The sequence below is a fragment of the Narcine bancroftii genome, chromosome 6 (assembly GCF_036971445.1).
Source record: "Narcine bancroftii isolate sNarBan1 chromosome 6, sNarBan1.hap1, whole genome shotgun sequence".
Classification (NCBI taxonomy): Eukaryota; Metazoa; Chordata; class Chondrichthyes; order Torpediniformes; family Narcinidae; genus Narcine; species Narcine bancroftii.
This window is the reverse complement of record NC_091474.1, coordinates 91,123,248-91,143,076: the sequence shown is the minus strand read 5'-3', so window position 1 is coordinate 91,143,076 and position 19,829 is coordinate 91,123,248. Positions and strand designations below refer to the sequence as shown.

The following is a 19,829-nucleotide window of genomic DNA, read 5'->3' as shown; positions in this document are numbered from 1 at the left end:
AATCGAGAATTTTTAAAAAATCATACTCTGAAATATTTGGAATGACAAGTGGTTCTTGTTAATCATAGTTTAAAAATCATCTTAAAAAATGGTTGCTCAGATGTCACAGAGGCAAATGATGAAGTAACTGCTAAACTGGTAGACAAAACAGGTAGAAGGTAAATGATTCCCCTTTGCATTATGGGAGTCTGATGCCAGTCGGACAGGTATTACTGGTGTGGTAACGCATGCTGTCACCCCCCCCTTCCCCCCATGGACCAAACCTCAGAAAGATAAGCGTATACAGAGCCGTTGTCATACCCACACTCCTGTTCGGCTCCGAATCATGGGTCCTCTACCGGCACCACCTACGGCTCCTAGAACGCTTCCACCAGCGTTGTCTCTGCTCCATCCTCAACATCCATTGGAGCGCTTTCATCCCTAACGTCGAAGTACTCGAGATGGCAGAGGTCGACAGCATCGAGTCCACGCTGCTGAAGATCCAGCTGCGCTGGATGGGTCACGTCTCCAGAATGGAGGACCATCGCCTTCCCAAGATCGTGTTATATGGCGAGCTCTCCACTGGCCACCGTGACAGAGGTGCACCAAAGAAAAGGTACAAGGACTGCCTAAATAAATCTCTTGGTGCCTGCCACATTGACCACTGCCAGTGGGCTGATAACGCCTCAAACCGTGCATCTTGGCGCCTCACAGTTTGGCGGGCAGCAACCTCCTTTGAAGAAGACCGCAGAGCCCACCTCACTGACAAAAGGCAAAGGAGGAAAAACCCAACACCCAACCCCAACCAACCAATTTTCCCCTGCAACTGCTGCAACCGTGTCTGCATGTCCCGCATCGGACTTGTCAGCCACAAACGAGCCTGCAGCTGACGTGGACTTTTTACCCCCTCCATAAATCTTCGTCCACGAAGCCATGCCAAAGAACGCATGCTGTCACCCCCCCCTTCCCCCCATGGACCAAGTGTACCGAGCGTAGAAGAAACAGGTGTGTGCTCTTTATATGTCTGGAATGGCGGCCACGGCTCTGGAGGGGTGGGGGGGTGGAGGGTGGCAGCAGTGCTGAGCAGTGGGGGGAGAGTTCTCTGGCTGGAGCTCATTAGAAGTTTCAAAAAGTTACTTAGCATCGAGTTTTCGCCTTGTAGGTGTATTGATACATGTAAGCTAGGCTTATGAAAAATGTTTTTGTTGATATAACTAACTACAGGGATATTTTTATAAAAAATCTTACATTTCTGCTGAAACATTGGACAAAAATTTTATAGACAATCATTTTGATGTCACCCCCTCTGATGGTGTCACCCGGTGCGGTCCACAGCCCCTGCACCCCTGTAGTGGTGCCAGTATCTGATGCCTGTAAGCCTAATGCACACAATATAGTGCATTAATGCACACAAGTTGGCAATTTGCCTCCTTAAGATTGTTCCACTATGCCAAGGGTGGCCAACCTTTTAATTTTTAATCTTTAATTTAGACATATAGCATGGTATTAGGCCATTTCAGGCTACATGTACATAGCAGGAGTTAGGTTAATTGTGTGCCACAGACACATAGGCTGAAATGGCCTGTTACTGGGCTGCATGTCTAAATTAAAAATTTTAAATTAAAAGGTTGGTCACCCCTGCACTGTGCAATTCTACAATGAAGGGCCTAGCGCCAAAGTAAGAACTTGTTTTGCTTGATGCAGGAGTGTGAATGGAGGTGGGGTAAGGAAGGGAGGGAGAGATGCAATGTTTTTGTTGAAATCAAGCAAATTTAGAAATTTGGGTTCCCTCATACATTGTGAGCTTTGACTCTATGGCGTGGGTAGATTTACTTTCTAGGTACTCTGCCTGCATAGGTATAACGTGCTTGGTTTCAAGTTAAGCAAGAACCTGTCTAATGTGTGGAAGAATTTAGAGGATCTATAATGGACTCATTAACTGTTTCAAAACTGACCAAACTGGAGTGAAAACCAATTACTCTTGATCCCAAAATAATAGCCAAAGAGGAATTAAGAAAGGATCTATCCCAACCTTCCTTCAACTGAAGAACAATTCGAATGCCATCAATGTGATTTCATTTTCCAGTAAGTGTATTGCATTTGCTTGGAAGTCTGACTCCCATCTAGCTAATGGGCAGACTGGAATGCAGAAAAGCATAGCTGAGAAAATTACTTACAACCTAAGAAATAAGTATGACATATTTCTAAAAATATGGAGGCATATTTACAGATCTCAGGGGCAAATCTTTAGTTGTGTTTCTTTCAGTCTTCGAGTCCACAAAGAAGAAGACTCATTAAGTAATGAATTTGGTGGAGTGAACAGTGCTTTCCAACAACTGTTCTTATTTTTCCCCTCTATCTTTCTTTCTTTTTCTCTTCTCTCAACCCTTTCTTTGGGGTCTTTTGGGGTGGTGGGGGGGGGGGGGGGGGAGGGGTTGGAGGGTTTGGGATACAACCATCATGGAGCATAAATTTGTCAACATATTTTTAAATTTTGTATTGGATGTATGGTCCAAAAATTTTAAATATTTTTTTTAATGTGATTTCATTTTCATTGTATCCCAGTCTTCACCATCTGTGTGATGTGCTTTCATTCTATATAATGAATGAAATCTATTTTTTTAACTCCACTTTTAATTTAATTAGCAGAAGGAATAAATGCATTCATTTTATCTTTTTGTGTCAAATTCAACGTCCAAAATGATGGTCTGTGTATAATCCCATTGCACGACTACAAAACCATATTTTCATGATTTTAGAAGTCATACATTCAAAATAATATTTGGTTTAAAGTACACACAATGCACTCACATAGTGTTTTACAAATATCACTAATATTTAGAAACATACTGGCATATTGATCGTAGAGTTAAAAATGTAACCATGGTGAAAACGTTTTAATTTTCAGTTACCAGATATTAGGGAATAGAGAAAAAAAATTTTCATAAATTTTGAGCAGCACGGTTGACGTAGCAGTTAGTGCAACTCCTTTACCGCACCAGCGATTGGGGTGAATTACATGAATTTATCTTAACCTTCATGTGAAAGTGTGCACAACCTGGATTGGAAATTCATTTCAATAAATTTTGCAGGATAAAAAGAATTGAAATTCCACAGAAGGGAGAAGAACAGAGACAGATTCAGAGTATTGGTTAAACTCAATGGACCTGGTGCCAGATACACAGTTCTGTGAAAGGAAAGCTCACTAGATTAGCTAGATCAACATGATGGTGCAAGTGTACTACCAATCAACCACAATCAGAGGCTTTAATCACCTTAAAGTGTCAGTACAGCTTGCATGTTGCTGGCCCGATTCCGAAGCAGGTACTGAGGGAAGGGTTTGGGCCTTTGGTTCGGATCCCGCGCTGAGTGTAAGGAGTTTGTACATTCTCCCCATGTCTATGTGGGTTTTCTCCGAGGGCTCTCACTGTTCAAAATGTACTGGGGGGGGTGTAGGTTAAATTGGGCGGCACGAGCTCGTGAGCCGAAATGGCCTGTCACTGTGCTGCATGCCTAAATTTCAAAATAAAGGAAGAACTTGCATTTATGTTTGCTTTTTTACCCTCTCAACCTGTCTTTTCTGAATTGCTTCAATGAAATATCTGCCTTTTGTATGGAGAGAAAAAGTAGCGTAAATTAGTGAACAATATTGAAATTTTCTTAATTTTGACAAATAGCAATTCACGCCAAATTGTAAATGAACAAAAACAAAATCATTCTTTTGTTGAAAAAAAAATTTAGGAATGATCTGTTGGATCTGGTAAATTGGAAAACTATCTTTCAACTTATCCATTTTTATTTTGGGGAAACAATGGTCACCATAAATTCCCAGAAACTTATTTATTCATGTGGATGGGTAATTGACAGCAACATGTATAAATCAAACATGGCCCCTATGATCATGAATCTGAAATAAAATGCCTAATTAACAAATGTATATTTTGCATAATTGCAGTTCAATTTTCAATACTGATCAGTGATTATTCAATCTTTAAATGTTATTGGCCTGAGAGTCTTTATGAAATATGTTGTTTAACTGAAAACTTGCATCTGCTTCTTTAAAATCCGAGTAATATAATCAAAAGTATTGTCTTATTGTGTTACATTTTCAACATTTTTCTATTCAGACTTTAATCACTGGGACAAATCAATGTGTTACTCCTCCTGGATAGTTTTATTTAGACTCGACGTCTTGGTTTTGATCTGAGACTTCCAATCTTCCGTTACATTTTGCCTCAGGAGACTTGCTTCTGTGAATCAGAAGAACTTCTGCACTTCCTATGCGATCTAAGTAATGGACAAACAATACTTAGCAATAAACATTGTCCAATTTAGAGAAGAAATCCATCCCCTCACATAAATACAGATTTAACTACTCATGACAAATGTTTTTAGGGTTTGGAACATTTTAAGCCCGCACATGCAAAAATAGAATTGATTTGAAGGATGGTCATCTTTGAAATGATTGAGTCGGAGAATAGGATTGACCTGTCCAATTCTGGTCCTATTTCTCATGTTTATTACCCAAGTTCAGCGCTAGAATCACTCAGAATCAGTTAAATGTACAAATGTAGCAATAATTTGGAATAGTAAAGTATATGTGGCTTATGTAATATTGGTTGACATCAATAATTGTCTTTCTTAGACAATCCTTGGGTTTGAGGATTACTTGTTTCAAATTCTAATGAGGACAGTGCGAGAACTCAAGTCTTGTAGAGATGGGGCAGCAAGTGGCTAATAGGGGAGGTGGGGGTACTGTTTCCCTTGCTTGTTGAGGCCTTCTGTGTGTTCCTGATTCCTGGACCCAGAACCCTCCTCGATACCCTCCCAAATCTCCTTTTTTCTGCTTCAAGTAGTCATGAACAGGGATTTACATGAATTTATCTTAACCTTCATGTGAAAGTGTGCACAACCTGGATTGGAAATTCATTTCAATAAATTTTGCAGGATAAAAAGAATTGAAATTCCACAGAAGGGAGAAGAACAGAGACAGATTCAGAGTATGAGTTAAACTCAATGGACCTGGTGCCAGATACACAGTTCTGTGAAAGGAAACCTCACTAGATTAGCTAGATCAACATGATGGTGCAAGTGTACTACCAATCAACCACAATCAGAGAGGCTTTAATCACCTTAAAGTGTCAGCACAGCTTGCATGTTGCTGGCCCAATTCCGAGGCAGGTACTGAGAGAAGGGTTTGGGCCATAACAGCCTTTATGGGGATATCTGGGAGGGAGGAGTCACAGGTTCAGGGGGTGGGGCAGCCCATACAGTACATATATACACAAAGTGGCAGCAAGGACAACCAATGATATTTAAACATGGATGTAATAATTTCTCAAAGCAAGCTGTCAATCTCAGAAGCCGCTTTCATGTGGCCACTGTGAAGTCGCTTATTCTACCCCAATGCAACTGTCGTGTGGCCACCTGAAAATGGAGAACCGACCAGGAGGAGAACTTACCTAACTCTCCTCGGGTAGGCATGTTCTCCGGCTCGGAGAATCCCCTGTTGCACCTGAAAGCAGCACCAGGCAAAGTGGAGGACGTCAGGGCTGGGGCAGCTGGTGCAGGATGTCAGTGGTGGGGCGGTCAGTGCGGGATGTCACTGGCCGCCCCTGCGCCAGCCACCCCAGCCCTGTAGTCCCGCGCCAGGGGGCTGTCAGGCAGCGAGAGGGTTGTTGGCAGCGGGGAGGTGAGCTGTCACATGGCTGCCCCTGCCCCGACTCAGGAGCTGCCATTTGCTCCGCAGCACCTCTCCCCGCTTCAGACATTCAGCTGGCAAAATCTGCCACCTGAACATCCCTTTGCAGACACCTGCAGCCACCCTGGAGCCACATTCTCCAGGCGATTCCACCTGAAAGTGACTAAAGTGATGCAATTGAAACTCTTGAATCAAGCCCATTAACAAGAGCTATATTCCGCCAAGTGTGACTCCACTGAATCTGGCTGGAAGATGCTGTCTTAAGTTGGCCAACCCAAAGAATTGAGATATTTATGATGTGATCTTCATCGGAGCTCACCAGAAAGAGTTTATGTCCATGCTTGAAGATAACATAGTGCAGAGAAAGGGATTCAAACCTATATAATGACAGAACCATGAATGCTTCAGACCTCATTTATGTATGTAATGAACCTGATAGAGTACAAAATTATAAAAGGTAGATAGAAGGAACTTATTACAGATAAGTAAAAATAGCATAGGTTCAAGAGAAGAGGTGAGATGATAATGGGGACCTGAGGATGTTTTTATGGCCCATGGAATCTGGAATGCACTTGCCAAGAATCAAGTCAAGAACTTTATTGACAATGTTTAGAGAAAATTCATTGCAAGAATACAACAAAGAGTTGTGGGTGGAAATTGGTGGGGAAAATGAGAAATCTTTAAACTGAACTTCAAAAAGACACTGAGAATGGAATTCCTATCTCAGATTTTAGTTAATGACAAATTGAAGACAATAGAATTTTATTTTTTTATTCATTGTAAAGCAAATGGAAAAGAACTTTGCCTACATAACTAAAAAGATGAAGTATGACAATAATAATTACTTTGCAGAAAGAAAAAAAGCAAACAAAAAGGAATCAAGTTTACCCTCCTTCACCTGGCAACACTGAAGATAGTGAGGGCGGGAAGGAAAAGAAAGTTTTTTAAAGATCCAAGGGAGGCAATGGACTTTGTAAGGAGCCAGCTACTGCTTTGGGCTTAAAAGTAAATAAGGTAGAAAGAGGAATCAAGGGAAAGATGGACTGTAAATATTGCAATTGGAATTTGAGGGAGGATTATATGTTTTTATCATAATATTAATGTTTAAAGATGAATGTATATCAGAAGTAAGAATGAATACGGGGAGCTCAAGGAAGGAGAGGGAGGTACAAGTGGTAGATGGGTGCATTAGGAATGCCTTAAAATGATGGGGGGTGAGACTGATGCCAATAGCTTGGCTATTGGTACCGGGGAGGGGGTGGGGGGGTTAAGATAAACTGGTAGGGGAAAAAGCAGAGGGGGGATTTATAGGGGGTTTTTCCTTTTGTTATCGATGTACTCTCAGTTGTACAAGGATAAATACAGACTCTGTATGTTACATAAATGTTAAAAAATGTTTGAAAATTAAAATAAAATATTCAAAAAAAGATAGTAAAAAACAAACATTGCACAGTGCGGGTTAAGGCATAAGTCAATAGATGACAGAATCATTAGAGAGAATTTATTTTCACTTGTCGGGGTAAATGAAGGTTTTATTATGATAATAAAATGAAACATAATAGGAACTCTGTATCTTGGCCCTGGAACCATCAGATCACAATCTTTGCCGACCCTTTAACTGTGGATCTTGCAAACAATGGTTATTGGATAAATGTCCCTGAAGAATGAACCCGATCAGGTCAGCATGAGCTCATGTTGCTTTCACAATTGACACTGCACGGCATTCGTATTTGTTAACAGTTATATGAGCAAACAATGTCTATTTGCTTCAAAGTTTGTGTGTAATAAGAGCTGACATGAGTGGCTGACCTAGGCATAAAAAGGAAGTTTCCCCAGTCAGATAGATTATTGGACAAGTTTGACGCGGCTATTTTTTAATTCTAAATAATATCAAATGTCTAAAGTGTAACCATCCCCAACTACTTCGTAAACGACATTTACACTGTTGCAACATATTAAGTGCAATATATTGTGCAATTTTTTAGTATTATTTCCAGAAAGGGCCTACTTCTTTGGTGTAAAAACACAAAGCTGGAGAAACTCAACAGGTCATATAGCAAAGATAAAGATGCATAACCACCATTTCAGTTTTTTTTGTGGAAAATTTTATGATTAATCATAATAAATCATACAATAAAAATGAAAATATATGCTATTTTACCACATATTACCCCCCCAACCCTAACCCACCCACCCCTCCCAGCCCCCCCTCTAAACTACCTCAAAAGGAAGAAGAGATCAAATAACATAACTCCCTTCAATTATTGCCATGGTTTGGGACAACACCATCAATGTGTGGGGAAAAAAAAAATCTATTACTAATTCAATCTCATATATTCCATATACGGGCTCCAGGTTTTAACAAAAAAGGAATAATTATTACATTAATTATATGTGATCTTTTCCAATGGAATACAAGATCTCATTTCCAAATGCTATCGTTGAATACACAAATTGGTCTCATTATTCCAAGTAATTGCCAGACATTTTCTAGCCACAGCTGGGGCCAATCTCAAAAAAGCAATTTGAAATGTATCTAATTTTAACTCCAAACTCAATTTCTTAACATAACCCAATAAAAATACCGCCGTTTCAGTCTTGAGCCCTTCATTAAGGAATGGAAGGGGTGAGGGAAATTGAGAGAGATGGGGAGGGCTTAAAGGAAACTGAAGGTTGATGTGATGGGAAGAGGTCTAATGAAAATTGAAGTCCACTTCTCCAGTTTCCATTAGAACCCGTCCCATCTCTTTATCTTTCCATATCCCTCTTGCCTGCTTTTTGACGAAGGGCTCAGGCGCCAATCCTTGGTTATATCCCTTTACTTCCTGTGGAAGCTGAGTGACCTGTTGAGTTCCTCCAGCATCTTTATGTATTGCTGGACATATAATTTAGTTGAAGTGCTAATTATAAGCCAATATTAGAGATGCTATAATTATGACACTGAATTCTCCATTTAGCTCAGCTGACAGTACAAACTCTTGGAAGTCACCATCTTAGAGGATCTTTCCTGGACCCAACACACCAATAATACCATGAAGAAAGCACGTCAGGGCCTCTACTTCCTCAGGAGTTCACGGAGATTAGGTATGACATCAGAAACCCTGGCATATTTCTACAGATGTGTGGTGGAAAGTGAGCTGACTGGCTGCATTACGGTCTGGTATGTGGATAACAATACCGCCGAGCGTAAAGCCCTGCAGAAGATAGTGGACATCACAGGCACAAACCCTCCCCACCATCGAGAACATCCACAGGGAATGCTGCTGCCATCATCAAGGATCCATACCACCCAACACGTGCTCTGTTCTCGCTGCTACCATCAGGAAAGAGGTATCGGTGCCACAAGTCTCGCACCACCAGGTTCAGGAACAGCTGCTACCCCTCCACCTACTCAATGACAAACTCAATCAGGGACTCATTTAAGGATTCTTATTTGTGCATTTTATTGGTTTTTTTCCCTCTCTGTATTGCACAGTTGTTTACATTTCTTTATATCTGTACATTGTGTAGAGTTTTTTGCACTACCAATAAATGGTAATTCTGCCTCACCCACAGGAAAGAAAATCTCAGGGTTGTATGTATGTACTCTGACAATAATTCTTCAATCTGCAACTCACCATCTGTCTACCCTTGCCAATTTCAGGAAAAGGAATGCCAACCTGAACCTGTAGAAAGGAAGCCAGGAAGCCAAACAATAGCCCAAGTCCCCATATAAATAACCACAAAGTAGATTATGAGCAAGGTGCATTTTCACTTTATGAAAGGAATCGCGACAGACAGTTGAAAACAAAACATACACCCTTCCTTAAAAAAAATTAAAAGTCTGGAACTGTAATGTCTGCTTTAGTTGCTGTAATGGGCAAGGAAATGTTCTTCATCAGAAAATGTTAGTCAGCCACTTTCAGAGGAAAGGAATATTACAGGGTGAAAGGTTATTACAGGGTGAGAGGTTATTACAGGGTGAGAGGTTATTACAGGGTGAAAGGTTATTACAGGGTGAAAGGTTATTACAGGTGTTTTTACAGATCAGTCATTGAAAGTAAAATTTCAGGTTCAGCTCCCAATTAAGAAAGCAAATATGACCTTCTCCCCTGCTGACCCTAGAGTCAGTGGCTTGTTTGATGTCCATGTGCAACACAGGCAATTGTATCTCATATCCAAGGCAGTTTGACTCATGCCTGCTGCTGAGGTCCTGTCAAACGTAATTCGTCCTATGCTCGAGCAACGAGAAGCGCTGCCGAAGTTCTGATCTCTAGAGGAGACTAGAACTCGGGATCACCGCTCAAGATCCAGGGGAGTAGATTTAGGACGGAGATGAGGAGGAACTGCTTTTCCCAGGGGGTGGTGAATCTGTGGAATTCACTACCCATTGAAGCAGTGGAGGCCACCTCAGTCAATAGATTTAGGACAAGGTTGGATAGATTTTTACAGAGTAGGGAAATTTGGATTATGGGGAAAAGGCAGGCAGGTGGAGATGAGCCCATCATCAGTTCAGCCAAGATTGGCAGGGCAGGCTTGACAGGCTGACTCCTGCTCCTGTTTTTACGATCTCATTTGCACAGCTGCTCCATGGAAATGTTTTATGATCTTCCACACTAGGTGATGGAAAGGAGACCCTCCCAAAAAACTCTTATAAAACCTCTGGGAAAGGATGGAAAAGTTCTAGGAATATGCAGAAGGCATTTTTGGTCTTTCATACCATGCCAAGAATTGCCTGTCATTTACAGATTTTATCAGCTGCCCAGGTACAGAAAACACACAACACAAAAGAATAGAAAAAGAAGATAATTATATATAAAAGGATAATACAATGGAAGGCAAGGTGATGGCTCTCAGAATCTAGGGGCCTTGCTGAAAATTAGTTGAGGGGTGTTTGTGCCAACAGCAGGGGCCAAGGCAGCAGCAAGTAACTCCTGCCAATGGTTTCCAAAAATCAGGGTTGAGGTCGAGGATGTTTTGATATATTGTTGTCCAGCATTTGTTGTCAGGGAAATCAATCCTCTGGAGATCTTATTTTCTTTACACCTCCACATTTAATCCCCTAGGGTAGGTAGTGGTTCTCAACCTTCTTCTTTCCACTCAATCCCACTTTAAGTTATCCCTGTGCCATTGGTGCTCTGTGATTAGGAAGGGATTGCTTAAGGTGGGATGTGAGTGGGAAGGTTGAGAACCACTGCTCCAGACCCAATTGTTACTGAAATAGTCTGCTGGAGAAAAATCGTCATTTGCCCATTTCCTTTGGAGTTATGAAACCGTGCATATAACGAGTCAATTAGTTAAGATTAGAGCAGTGGTTTTCAAACTTTTTCTTTCCACCCACATACCACCTTAAGCAATTCCTTACTAATCACAGAGCAACTATGGTATAGGGATTACTTAAAGTGGGATGTGAGTGGAAAGAAAAAAGGATGAAAACCACTAGCCTAGGGAGTGGATCTTAGAGTTAGAAGGAAAACGGATGAATTCCCAAATTTAAATTCTTAGGAGTGATTATCTCAGAGGATCTTTCCTGGACTCAACACACTAATGGTATCATGAAGAAAGCACGTCAGCACCTTTGCTTCCTCTGGAGTTTGCGGAGGTTTAATATGACACCAGAAATCCTGGCAAATTTCTACAGGTATGTGGTGGAAAGTGTGCTGACCGGCTGCATCATGGTCTGGTATGGGAACACCAAAACGTAGAGGACACAGCCCAGGACATCACAGGCAAAACATCTGCAGGGAACGCTGCCATCAGAGAGCAGCAGCAATCATGAAGGATTCACTCCACCCTGCACACACTCTGTTCTCGCTACTGCCATCAGGGAAGAGGTGTAGGTGCCACAAGGCTCACACCACCAGGTTCAGGAACAGCTGCTCCCCCTCCTCCATCAGACTCCTCAATGACAAACTCAATCAGGGACTCATTCAAGGACTCTTACTTCTGCACTTCATTGATATTTTTTCTCTCTGTACTGTAGTTTGTTTACATGTACGTTGAGTACAGTTTTTTTTTGCACTACCAATAAGTGGTAATTCTACCTCGCCCACAGGAAAAAGGAATCTCAGGGTTGTATGTGATGTCATGTATGTGCTCTGACAATAAATCTGAAATCTGAACAGAATGCATTTTAAACGCAGTGAAACTTTGGCCACATGCAAATATCAGGAATGTGACAGTGAGATTACTTGCTGCCTGCAACACTCTGTGCCCTCTACCAGTCCTGGGAAGTAAGGATTTAATTTTTTGATGAAAATTAAATGTGTAAAAGGGGTTAGTGCATAGACTCTGGAGAGGGTTTGATCAGAAGTTAGATTAGCCTTGATTTTATTGAACGGTGAAGCAGGTTTGGGGGACAGCATTGCTCTTGTTCTTGCGTTTTCTGGCTGGCACTTGCCAACCTGCTTCAGCATTATGCTCACCTTCACCTGAAAGCACTTACACTTGGAAAGTTTTCAAATCACTCCTTTCTTTCCAAAACAATAGGTACTTCATGGGAGGTGGTGAAATGAAAGATATGGGTGACAGGAGGAAATTACAGGAGTTGGGAAAAGCAGAAGCATGTCCAGAGAAATAGGTTGGGAAGCTGTGGAAAACAGAGGGTGTAGTTGCAGTAAACCACTGCTCCGCCATGACTGGCCCTTTGCATGCTCCTCAATCCACTCTGCCTTGATCAGTCAAAGAGGTAGACGGCTGTTCCAGTCTATAGTGAATAAAAGCCTGTCAGTTTCACAACTTTTGTGATTATTGATGGTGCAGCCATATCGAGAGATCAGACTTCCAGAAGGAAGGGTTGAAATACTGGTGATTTGGGGCACAGCTCACATTCAGAATGTCGGGTACTGGAATTGCAAATGTCAAAGGTAAACCAAAAAGAGACGGAGTTATAGCATGCATTTGGGAATTACTACTGATTTATTTGAAGTATTACTCTTTGAACTTTGAATTAGGTATCATTTCGACAGTTCTGAAAAATGTCCATCAAGTTGTCATAACACACAATAAATGCAGACTATTCTTTTCAATCCATTGTATTTCTAACTCTTTATCCAATAACTCTGAAATTGTTCCAGATATTCCAGAATGCACTCAAGAACTAAGATCCATGACTCTGGGCACCAAAGATTTTGCTCCCTGTAATCATCTTAAAATGTTCCTGTCATGTACCATTTTTTTAGATATGGCCTATTTTTGTGATTTCCTGTCGCATTTTAAATCTACTTCAAGCCATGATGTGCAACATGTCATTGAAAATCAACTTTCTGCATTCGCACTTGGACGTCATCCCCTGCTGATCTCGGTGACGAACACAGTGAAAGGTTTCACCGGGATTTTGCAGCCATGGAAAAGCGGTATCAGGGCAAGGGTAAACTATCACTGCTGGCCGACTATTGTTGGGCACCGACGCCAGAGGCGTGAGTGAGAGCGCAAACAAAAATCAGCAATTAAAAAATTTTGAGGTCAGTTGAACGGATGCAATGTTTCGGCATCATGTTCAATTCGATAAAGGTTCATGTTTCTCCAACTTCCCATGAGATACAGCAAATGTGAAACTTTGCATCTATCATAGTCCCCAATTTATTTTTAGGAAACAAACCTTTTAAAAAAAATTATTGTCCAGTTTTATTAACTCTAAGCTGCTAAATGCTTAAAGTATGGGATTAATTTGAAAGCTTATTCTGAGAAAATAAACAAGAATAACTGGAAATGAATTCCATTTGGTGCCAATATGGTAAGAAAATGTCTTGTAAAAATGCCTGCTGAAGTTCATTCCATTGACTACACAGTTTTTAGTTCTGCGAACAAGGATAAAGTTTTAGCTAATGCAAGTCACGTTCCACACGATTGTTCTCTGTAATGAGATTTACTCATTTCCTGTGAGAACTATTCCAAGATGCTTCCGTTAAAGTGATTTGTCTCAGCTATACATTGTAAATCATAAGGCAGTACCAGTATAAAACTTTTTGAGAGTGAATAAATTAATATATTGCATGATGAGTATCAGTCCCTGCAATTTGGCTTCATAATAAAGAATATTCTTGGATATTACAGAGCAGCACGGTTGGCAGAGTGGTTAGCACAATGCCTTTACCGTGCCAGTGACTGGGGTCAGGGTTCGAATCCCACCCTGTTCTCCCCATGTCTGCGTGGCGGCGGCGGCAGAGGAGGGGCTCCAGTTTCCTCCTACGTTCGAAACATACTGGGGGTTGTAGGTTAATTGGGTGTAAGTTGGGCGGAATGGGGTCGTGGGCCGGAATGGCCTGTTACCGTGCTGTATGTCTAAATTGAACGGTTCAGTAGATGAATTCATTAATTACTCATTCATACCTCGTTAAGTCTTTTCCTGGTGGAAGTTGACCTACCTGAGATCGAGGCTGAAGGAATGTGATCTGCTTGGGGTTTCAGATACCCCTCTGTACTTTCCTCACATTGCTGGTAATTAGGGGAACTACTTCCCAGAACCGACTGAACCATTCCCAGTACAAACTCTTTCTCTGTAAACAAATTATGCTCTTTGGTTTTGTATTTTAGTACAAATCAGTGAAAATATTTTCTTTCTTAAACACAGCATTGAGATCCCAAAATTGATGTAAAGCTGATTCATATGAGTGGAAGAAAAAGCAGAGCGGACCGTCTAAGTGGTGTTGTCGGCTTCTGAATCTCACTGGTTTAATTACATTCCCAAAATCAACAAACCTGGATTATTTTATTCCCCTTGTTTTGCGGCAGGTTTGACAAATAATTGAACATTAAAATTGAATTGAATGGTAGAGCCAGAAAAATGATCAAGATGTTTTCAACAGATTTATTAATGTACTAAAGGGAAGTGGATCTGATGCTTCTATGGATTTGTTATATTTTTTATTCTAATGCTGAGTGTTTGAATTTTAATTCCATCTAAACAAAATTAAATTGGCTCTACATTAATCTTTTGATTGCTGGATCTCTGAAGATCTATCCTAGAACCTCCATGTTGATGAAATCACGAAGAAGGCTCGTCAGCACCGGTACTTGGTGAGGAGTTTGAGGAGATCTGGTACATCACCGTAGACTCTCGCAAATTTGTCCAGGTTTACCGTAGAGAGCCTTCTGACGGGTTGCATCACTGTCAATGTAGAGGACAGGAAAAGTCCACAGAGAGTTGTGAACTCGGCCTGCACCATCACAGGCATCAGTCTTCACTCCATCGTGGACATTTACAAGAGGCGGTGTCTCAAGGAAGCAGCCACTATCCTCACTGACCCTCACCACTCAGGCCATGCTCCCTTCACACTGCTACCATCAGGAAGGAAGCTTCTTCCCCTCTGCAATTAGATTTCTTAATGGATGGTGTGTTGATTTGTAATTACACTACTAGGTCACCAGGGGTCATTCCGGTGACCTTGTATGTAAAGCAGTCCAGAGCTACAGTCTAGCCTTCCAGGTTCATCTTGCAGTGAGACAAGATCTCTTCGTGTACATATTAGTTTTTTTTTTGTTTTTTTTAAATTTTTTATTTTTCACACCATAAATCGTATTAACCACGATACACACTTTTTCCTTTTCACACATATACAGTGCCATTTTCTCCCCCCCTCCCTCCTCCCATCCCACCCTCCCTACCTCCCTCCTCCCATCCCACCCTCCCTACCTCCCCCCTCCCGTCCATTTAAGGTATAAACTCTAGGATACATTAAACCAGTCAGACAATGTTGTCATTCAATAAAAATACACCAGAAATTCCACTGAGTCCATTCTTTTCATTTCCTTTTCCTTCCGATAACTTAGGTAGTGATTGTCCCCGGTAGGTTTTCGCTATTGTGTTTAATGTAAGGCTCCCATATTTGTTCGAATATTTCAATATTATTTCTTAAACTATATGTTATTTTTTCTAATGGAATACATTTATTCATTTCTATATACCATTGTTGTATTTTCAAATTATCTTCCAATTTCCAGGTTGACATAATACATTTTTTTGCTACGGCTAGAGCTATCTTAACAAATCTTTTTTGTGCATCCTCCAAATCAATTCCAAATTCTTTGTTTTTTATGTTATTTAGGAGGAAGATCTTTGGATTCTTTGGTATATTGTTTTCTGTTATTTTATTTAATATCTGATTTAGATCTTCCCAAAATTTTTCTACTTTCTCACATGTCCAGATTGCATGAATTGTTGTTCCCATTTCTTTTTTACATCGAAAACATCTATCAGATACTGTTGGGTCCCATTTATTTAACTTTTGAGGTGTAATGTATAGCCTGTGTATCCAGTTATATTGTATCATACGTAACCTTGTATTTATTGTATTTCTCATCGTCCCAGAGTATAACTTCTCCCATGTTTCCTTTTTTATCTTAATATTTAAATCTTGTTCCCATTTTTGTTTAGTTTTACCATTTGTTTCCTCATTCTCCTTTTCTTGCAGTTTAATATACATATTTGTTATAAATCTTTTGATTATCATTGTATCTGTAATCACATATTCAAAGTTACTTCCCTCTGGCAAACTCAAACTGCTTCCTAATTTATCCTTCAAGTAGGATCTCAATTGGTAATATGCCAGCGCTGTATTTTGAGTTATATTGTATTTATCTTTCATTTGTTCAAAGATTAAGAATCTATTTCCTGAAAAACAATTTTCTATTCTTTTAATCCCTTTTTTCTCCCTTTCTCTAAAGGAAAGGTTATCTATTGTAAAAGGGAGTAACTTGTTTTGCGTCAATATTAGTTTTGGCAATTGATAATTTGTTTTATTTCTTTCTACATGAATCTTGTTCCAAATATTGAGTAGATGATGTAATACTGGAGAACTTCTGTGTTGTACCAATTTTTCATCCCATTTATATAATATGTGTTCAGGTATCTTTTCCCCTATTTTATCTAATTCTAACCTAGTCCAATCTGGCTTTTCCCTTGTTTGATAAAAATCTGATAGGTATCTTAATTGTGTGGCTCTGTAATAATTTTTAAAGTTTGGCAGTTGTAAGCCTCCTTGTTTATACCATTCTGTTAATTTATCTAGTGCTATCCTCGGTTTCCCCCCTTTCCATAAAAATTTCCTTATTATTTTCTTTAACTCCTTGAAGAATTTCTCTGTCAGTTGTATTGGCAATGCCTGAAATAGGTATAATATCCTTGGAAAAATGTTCATTTTAATACAGTTTATCCTTCCTATTAGTGTTAGTGGTAAATCTTTCCAATGCTCTAAATCGTCCTGTAATTTTTTCATTAGTGGATAATAATTGAGTTTATATAGTTGACCGAGATTTTTGTTTATTTGTACACCTAGGTATCTTATTGCTTGCATTTGCCATCTAAATGGTGATTCCTTCTTAAATTTTGAGAAATCCGCATTATTCATAGGCATTGCTTCACTTTTATTTACGTTGATCTTGTAACCCGACACTTCTCCATATTCCTTCAATTTCTTATATAATTCTTTTATTGATAGTTCTGGTTCTGTTAAGTATATTATAACATCATCCGCAAATAAACTGATTTTATATTCCTTGTCTTTTATTTTTATCCCTTTTATATTATTTTTTGTTCTTATCAATTCTGCTAGTGGTTCTATAGCTAACGCAAACAATAAAGGTGATAGTGGGCATCCCTGCCGTGTTGACCTGCTTAAGTTAAATTGCTTTGATACATGTCCATTTATTGTCACTTTCGCTAATGGTCCCTTATATAATGCTTTAATCCAATTAATATACTTCTCCGGTAAACTGAATTTTTGCAATACTTTGAATAAATAATTCCATTCTTCTCTGCGTCTAAAGCAACTGCTACTGTTGGTGCTTTATTCCCTTCTACTGCATGAATTAAGTTAATAAATTTACAAATATTGTCTGTTATGCGTCTTTTTTTGATAAATCCAGTTTGGTCTAGATTTACTATTTTCGGTACATACTCTGCTAATCTGTTTGCTAATAGTTTAGCTATTATCTTATAATCTGTGTTAAGTAAAGATATTGGTCTATATGACGCTGGTGTGAGTGGATCTTTCCCTTGCTTTAGTATTACTGTAATTATTGCTGTTTTACATGAATCTGGTAAGCTTTGTGTTTTATCAACCTGGTTGATTACTTCCAGGAGGGGCGGAATTAATAAGTCTTTAAATGTTTTATAAAATTCCATTGGGAATCCATCCTCTCCTGGTGTCTTATTATTTGGTAATTTTTTTATTATCTCTTGTATTTCTACTATTCCAAATGGCTCTGTTAATTTATTTTGTTCCTCTATTTGTAGTTTTGGTAGTTCAATTTTAGTTAGAAATTCATCTATTTTCCCTTCTTTCCCTTCGTTTTCAGTTCGGTATAATTGTTCATAGAATTCTCTAAAGTTTTCCTTAATTTCTTTTGGATTATATGTAATTTGTTTGTCTTTTTTCCTTGATGCCAATACCATTTTCTTAGCTTGTTCTGTCTTAAGCTGCCATGCTAGGATTTTGTGCGTTTTTTCACCTAATTCATAATATTTCTGTTTTGTTTTCATTATATTCTTCTCCACCTTATATGTTTGTAGTGTTTCATATTTTATTTTTTATCTGCCAATTCTCTTCTTTTAGTTGTATCTTCCTTCATTGCTAATTCTTTTTCTATATTTACTATTTCCCTTTCCAACTGCTCTGTTTCCTGATTATAGTCCTTCTTCATCTTGGTTACATAACTTATTATTTGCCCTCTAATGAATGCTTTCATTGCATCCCATAGTATAAACTTATCTTCCACTGATTTCGTATTTATTTCAAAATACATTTTAATTTGTTTTTCAATAAATTCTCTAAAATCCTGCCTTTTAAGTAACATGGGGTTTAATCTCCATCTATACATAACTCAAAACGGTCAACCAGTTTACCTATCTCGGCTGCTCCATTTCATCAGATGCAAGGATCGACAATGAGATAGACAACAGACTCGCCAAGGCAAATAGCGCCTTTGGAAGACTACACAAAAGAGTCTGGAAAAACAACCAACTGAAAAACCTCACAAAGATAAGCGTATACAGAGCCATTGTCATACCCACACTCCTGTTCGGCTCCGAATCATGGGTCCTCTACCGGCACCACCTACGGCTCCTAGAACGCTTCCACCAGCGTTGTCTCCGCTCCATCCTCAACATCCATTGGAGCGCTCACACCCCTAACGTCGAGGTACTCGAGATGGCAGAGGTCGACAGCATCGAGTCCACGCTGCTGAAGATCCAGCTGCGCTGGGTGGGTCACGTCTCCAGAATGGAGGACCATCGCCTTCCCAAGATCGTGTTATATGGCGAGCTCTCCACTGGCCACCGTGACAGAGGTGCACCAAAGAAAAGGTACAAGGACTGCCTAAAGAAATCTCTTGGTGCCTGCCACATTGACCACCGCCAGTGGGCTGATAACGCCTCAAACCGTGCATCTTGGCGCCTCACAGTTTGGCGGGCAGCAGCCTCCTTTGAAGAAGACCGCAGAGCCCACCTCACTGACAAAAGGCAAAGGAGGAAAAACCCAACACCCAACCCCAACCAACCAATTTTCCCTTGCAACCGCTGCAATCGTGTCTGCCTGTCCCGCATCGGACTGGTCAGCCACAAACGAGCCTGCAGCTGACGTGGACTTTTTTACCCGCTCCATAAATCTTCGTCCGCGAAGCCAAGCCAAAGAAAAAATACATTCTTGGAGGGATGTCCTCTAACTTTCAATGTTCCGATAGTATTCTAGCTTTATATTCTGTTTTTTTTACTCTATCTTGCATACGAGCTGATAATAAAAATAGGTCTATTCTTGAGTATGTTTTATGTCTAGCCGAGTAATATGAAATCTCCTTTTCCTTTGGGTGTTGTTTCCACCATATATCCAAAAGTTGCATTTCTTGCATCGATTTAATTATAAATTTGGTTACTTTGTTCTTTCTGTTAATTTTTTTCCCTGTTTTGTCCATATTTGAATTCAAATTCAGGTTGAAATCCCCTCCTATTAATATGTTCCCTTGCGTGTCTGCTATCTTCAAAAAGATATCTTGCATAAACTTTTGATCTTCTTCGTTAGGTGAATATACATTGAGTAGATTCCAAAACTCCGAATATATCTGACATTTTATCATTACATATCTCCCTGCTGGATCTATTATTTCCTCTTCTATTTTAAATGGCACATTTTTACTAATTAATATAGCTACTCCTCTTGCTTTTGAATTATACGAT

At 39.8% G+C, this 19,829-nt stretch overlaps 1 protein-coding gene across 1 annotated transcript in view; it reads right to left on the bottom strand.

The window, feature by feature from the left end:
* Window positions 1-2,615: 2,615 nt before the first annotated feature.
* Window positions 2,616-19,829, bottom strand: part of LOC138737559 (protein TBATA-like) — a 35,118-nt gene continuing 17,904 nt past the window's right edge. The window contains 2 exon segments of the mRNA XM_069888227.1: window positions 2,616-4,266; window positions 14,026-14,157. Of these exon segments, the coding sequence (XP_069744328.1) occupies window positions 4,154-4,266; window positions 14,026-14,157 (245 nt within the window). The 3' untranslated portion in view covers window positions 2,616-4,153.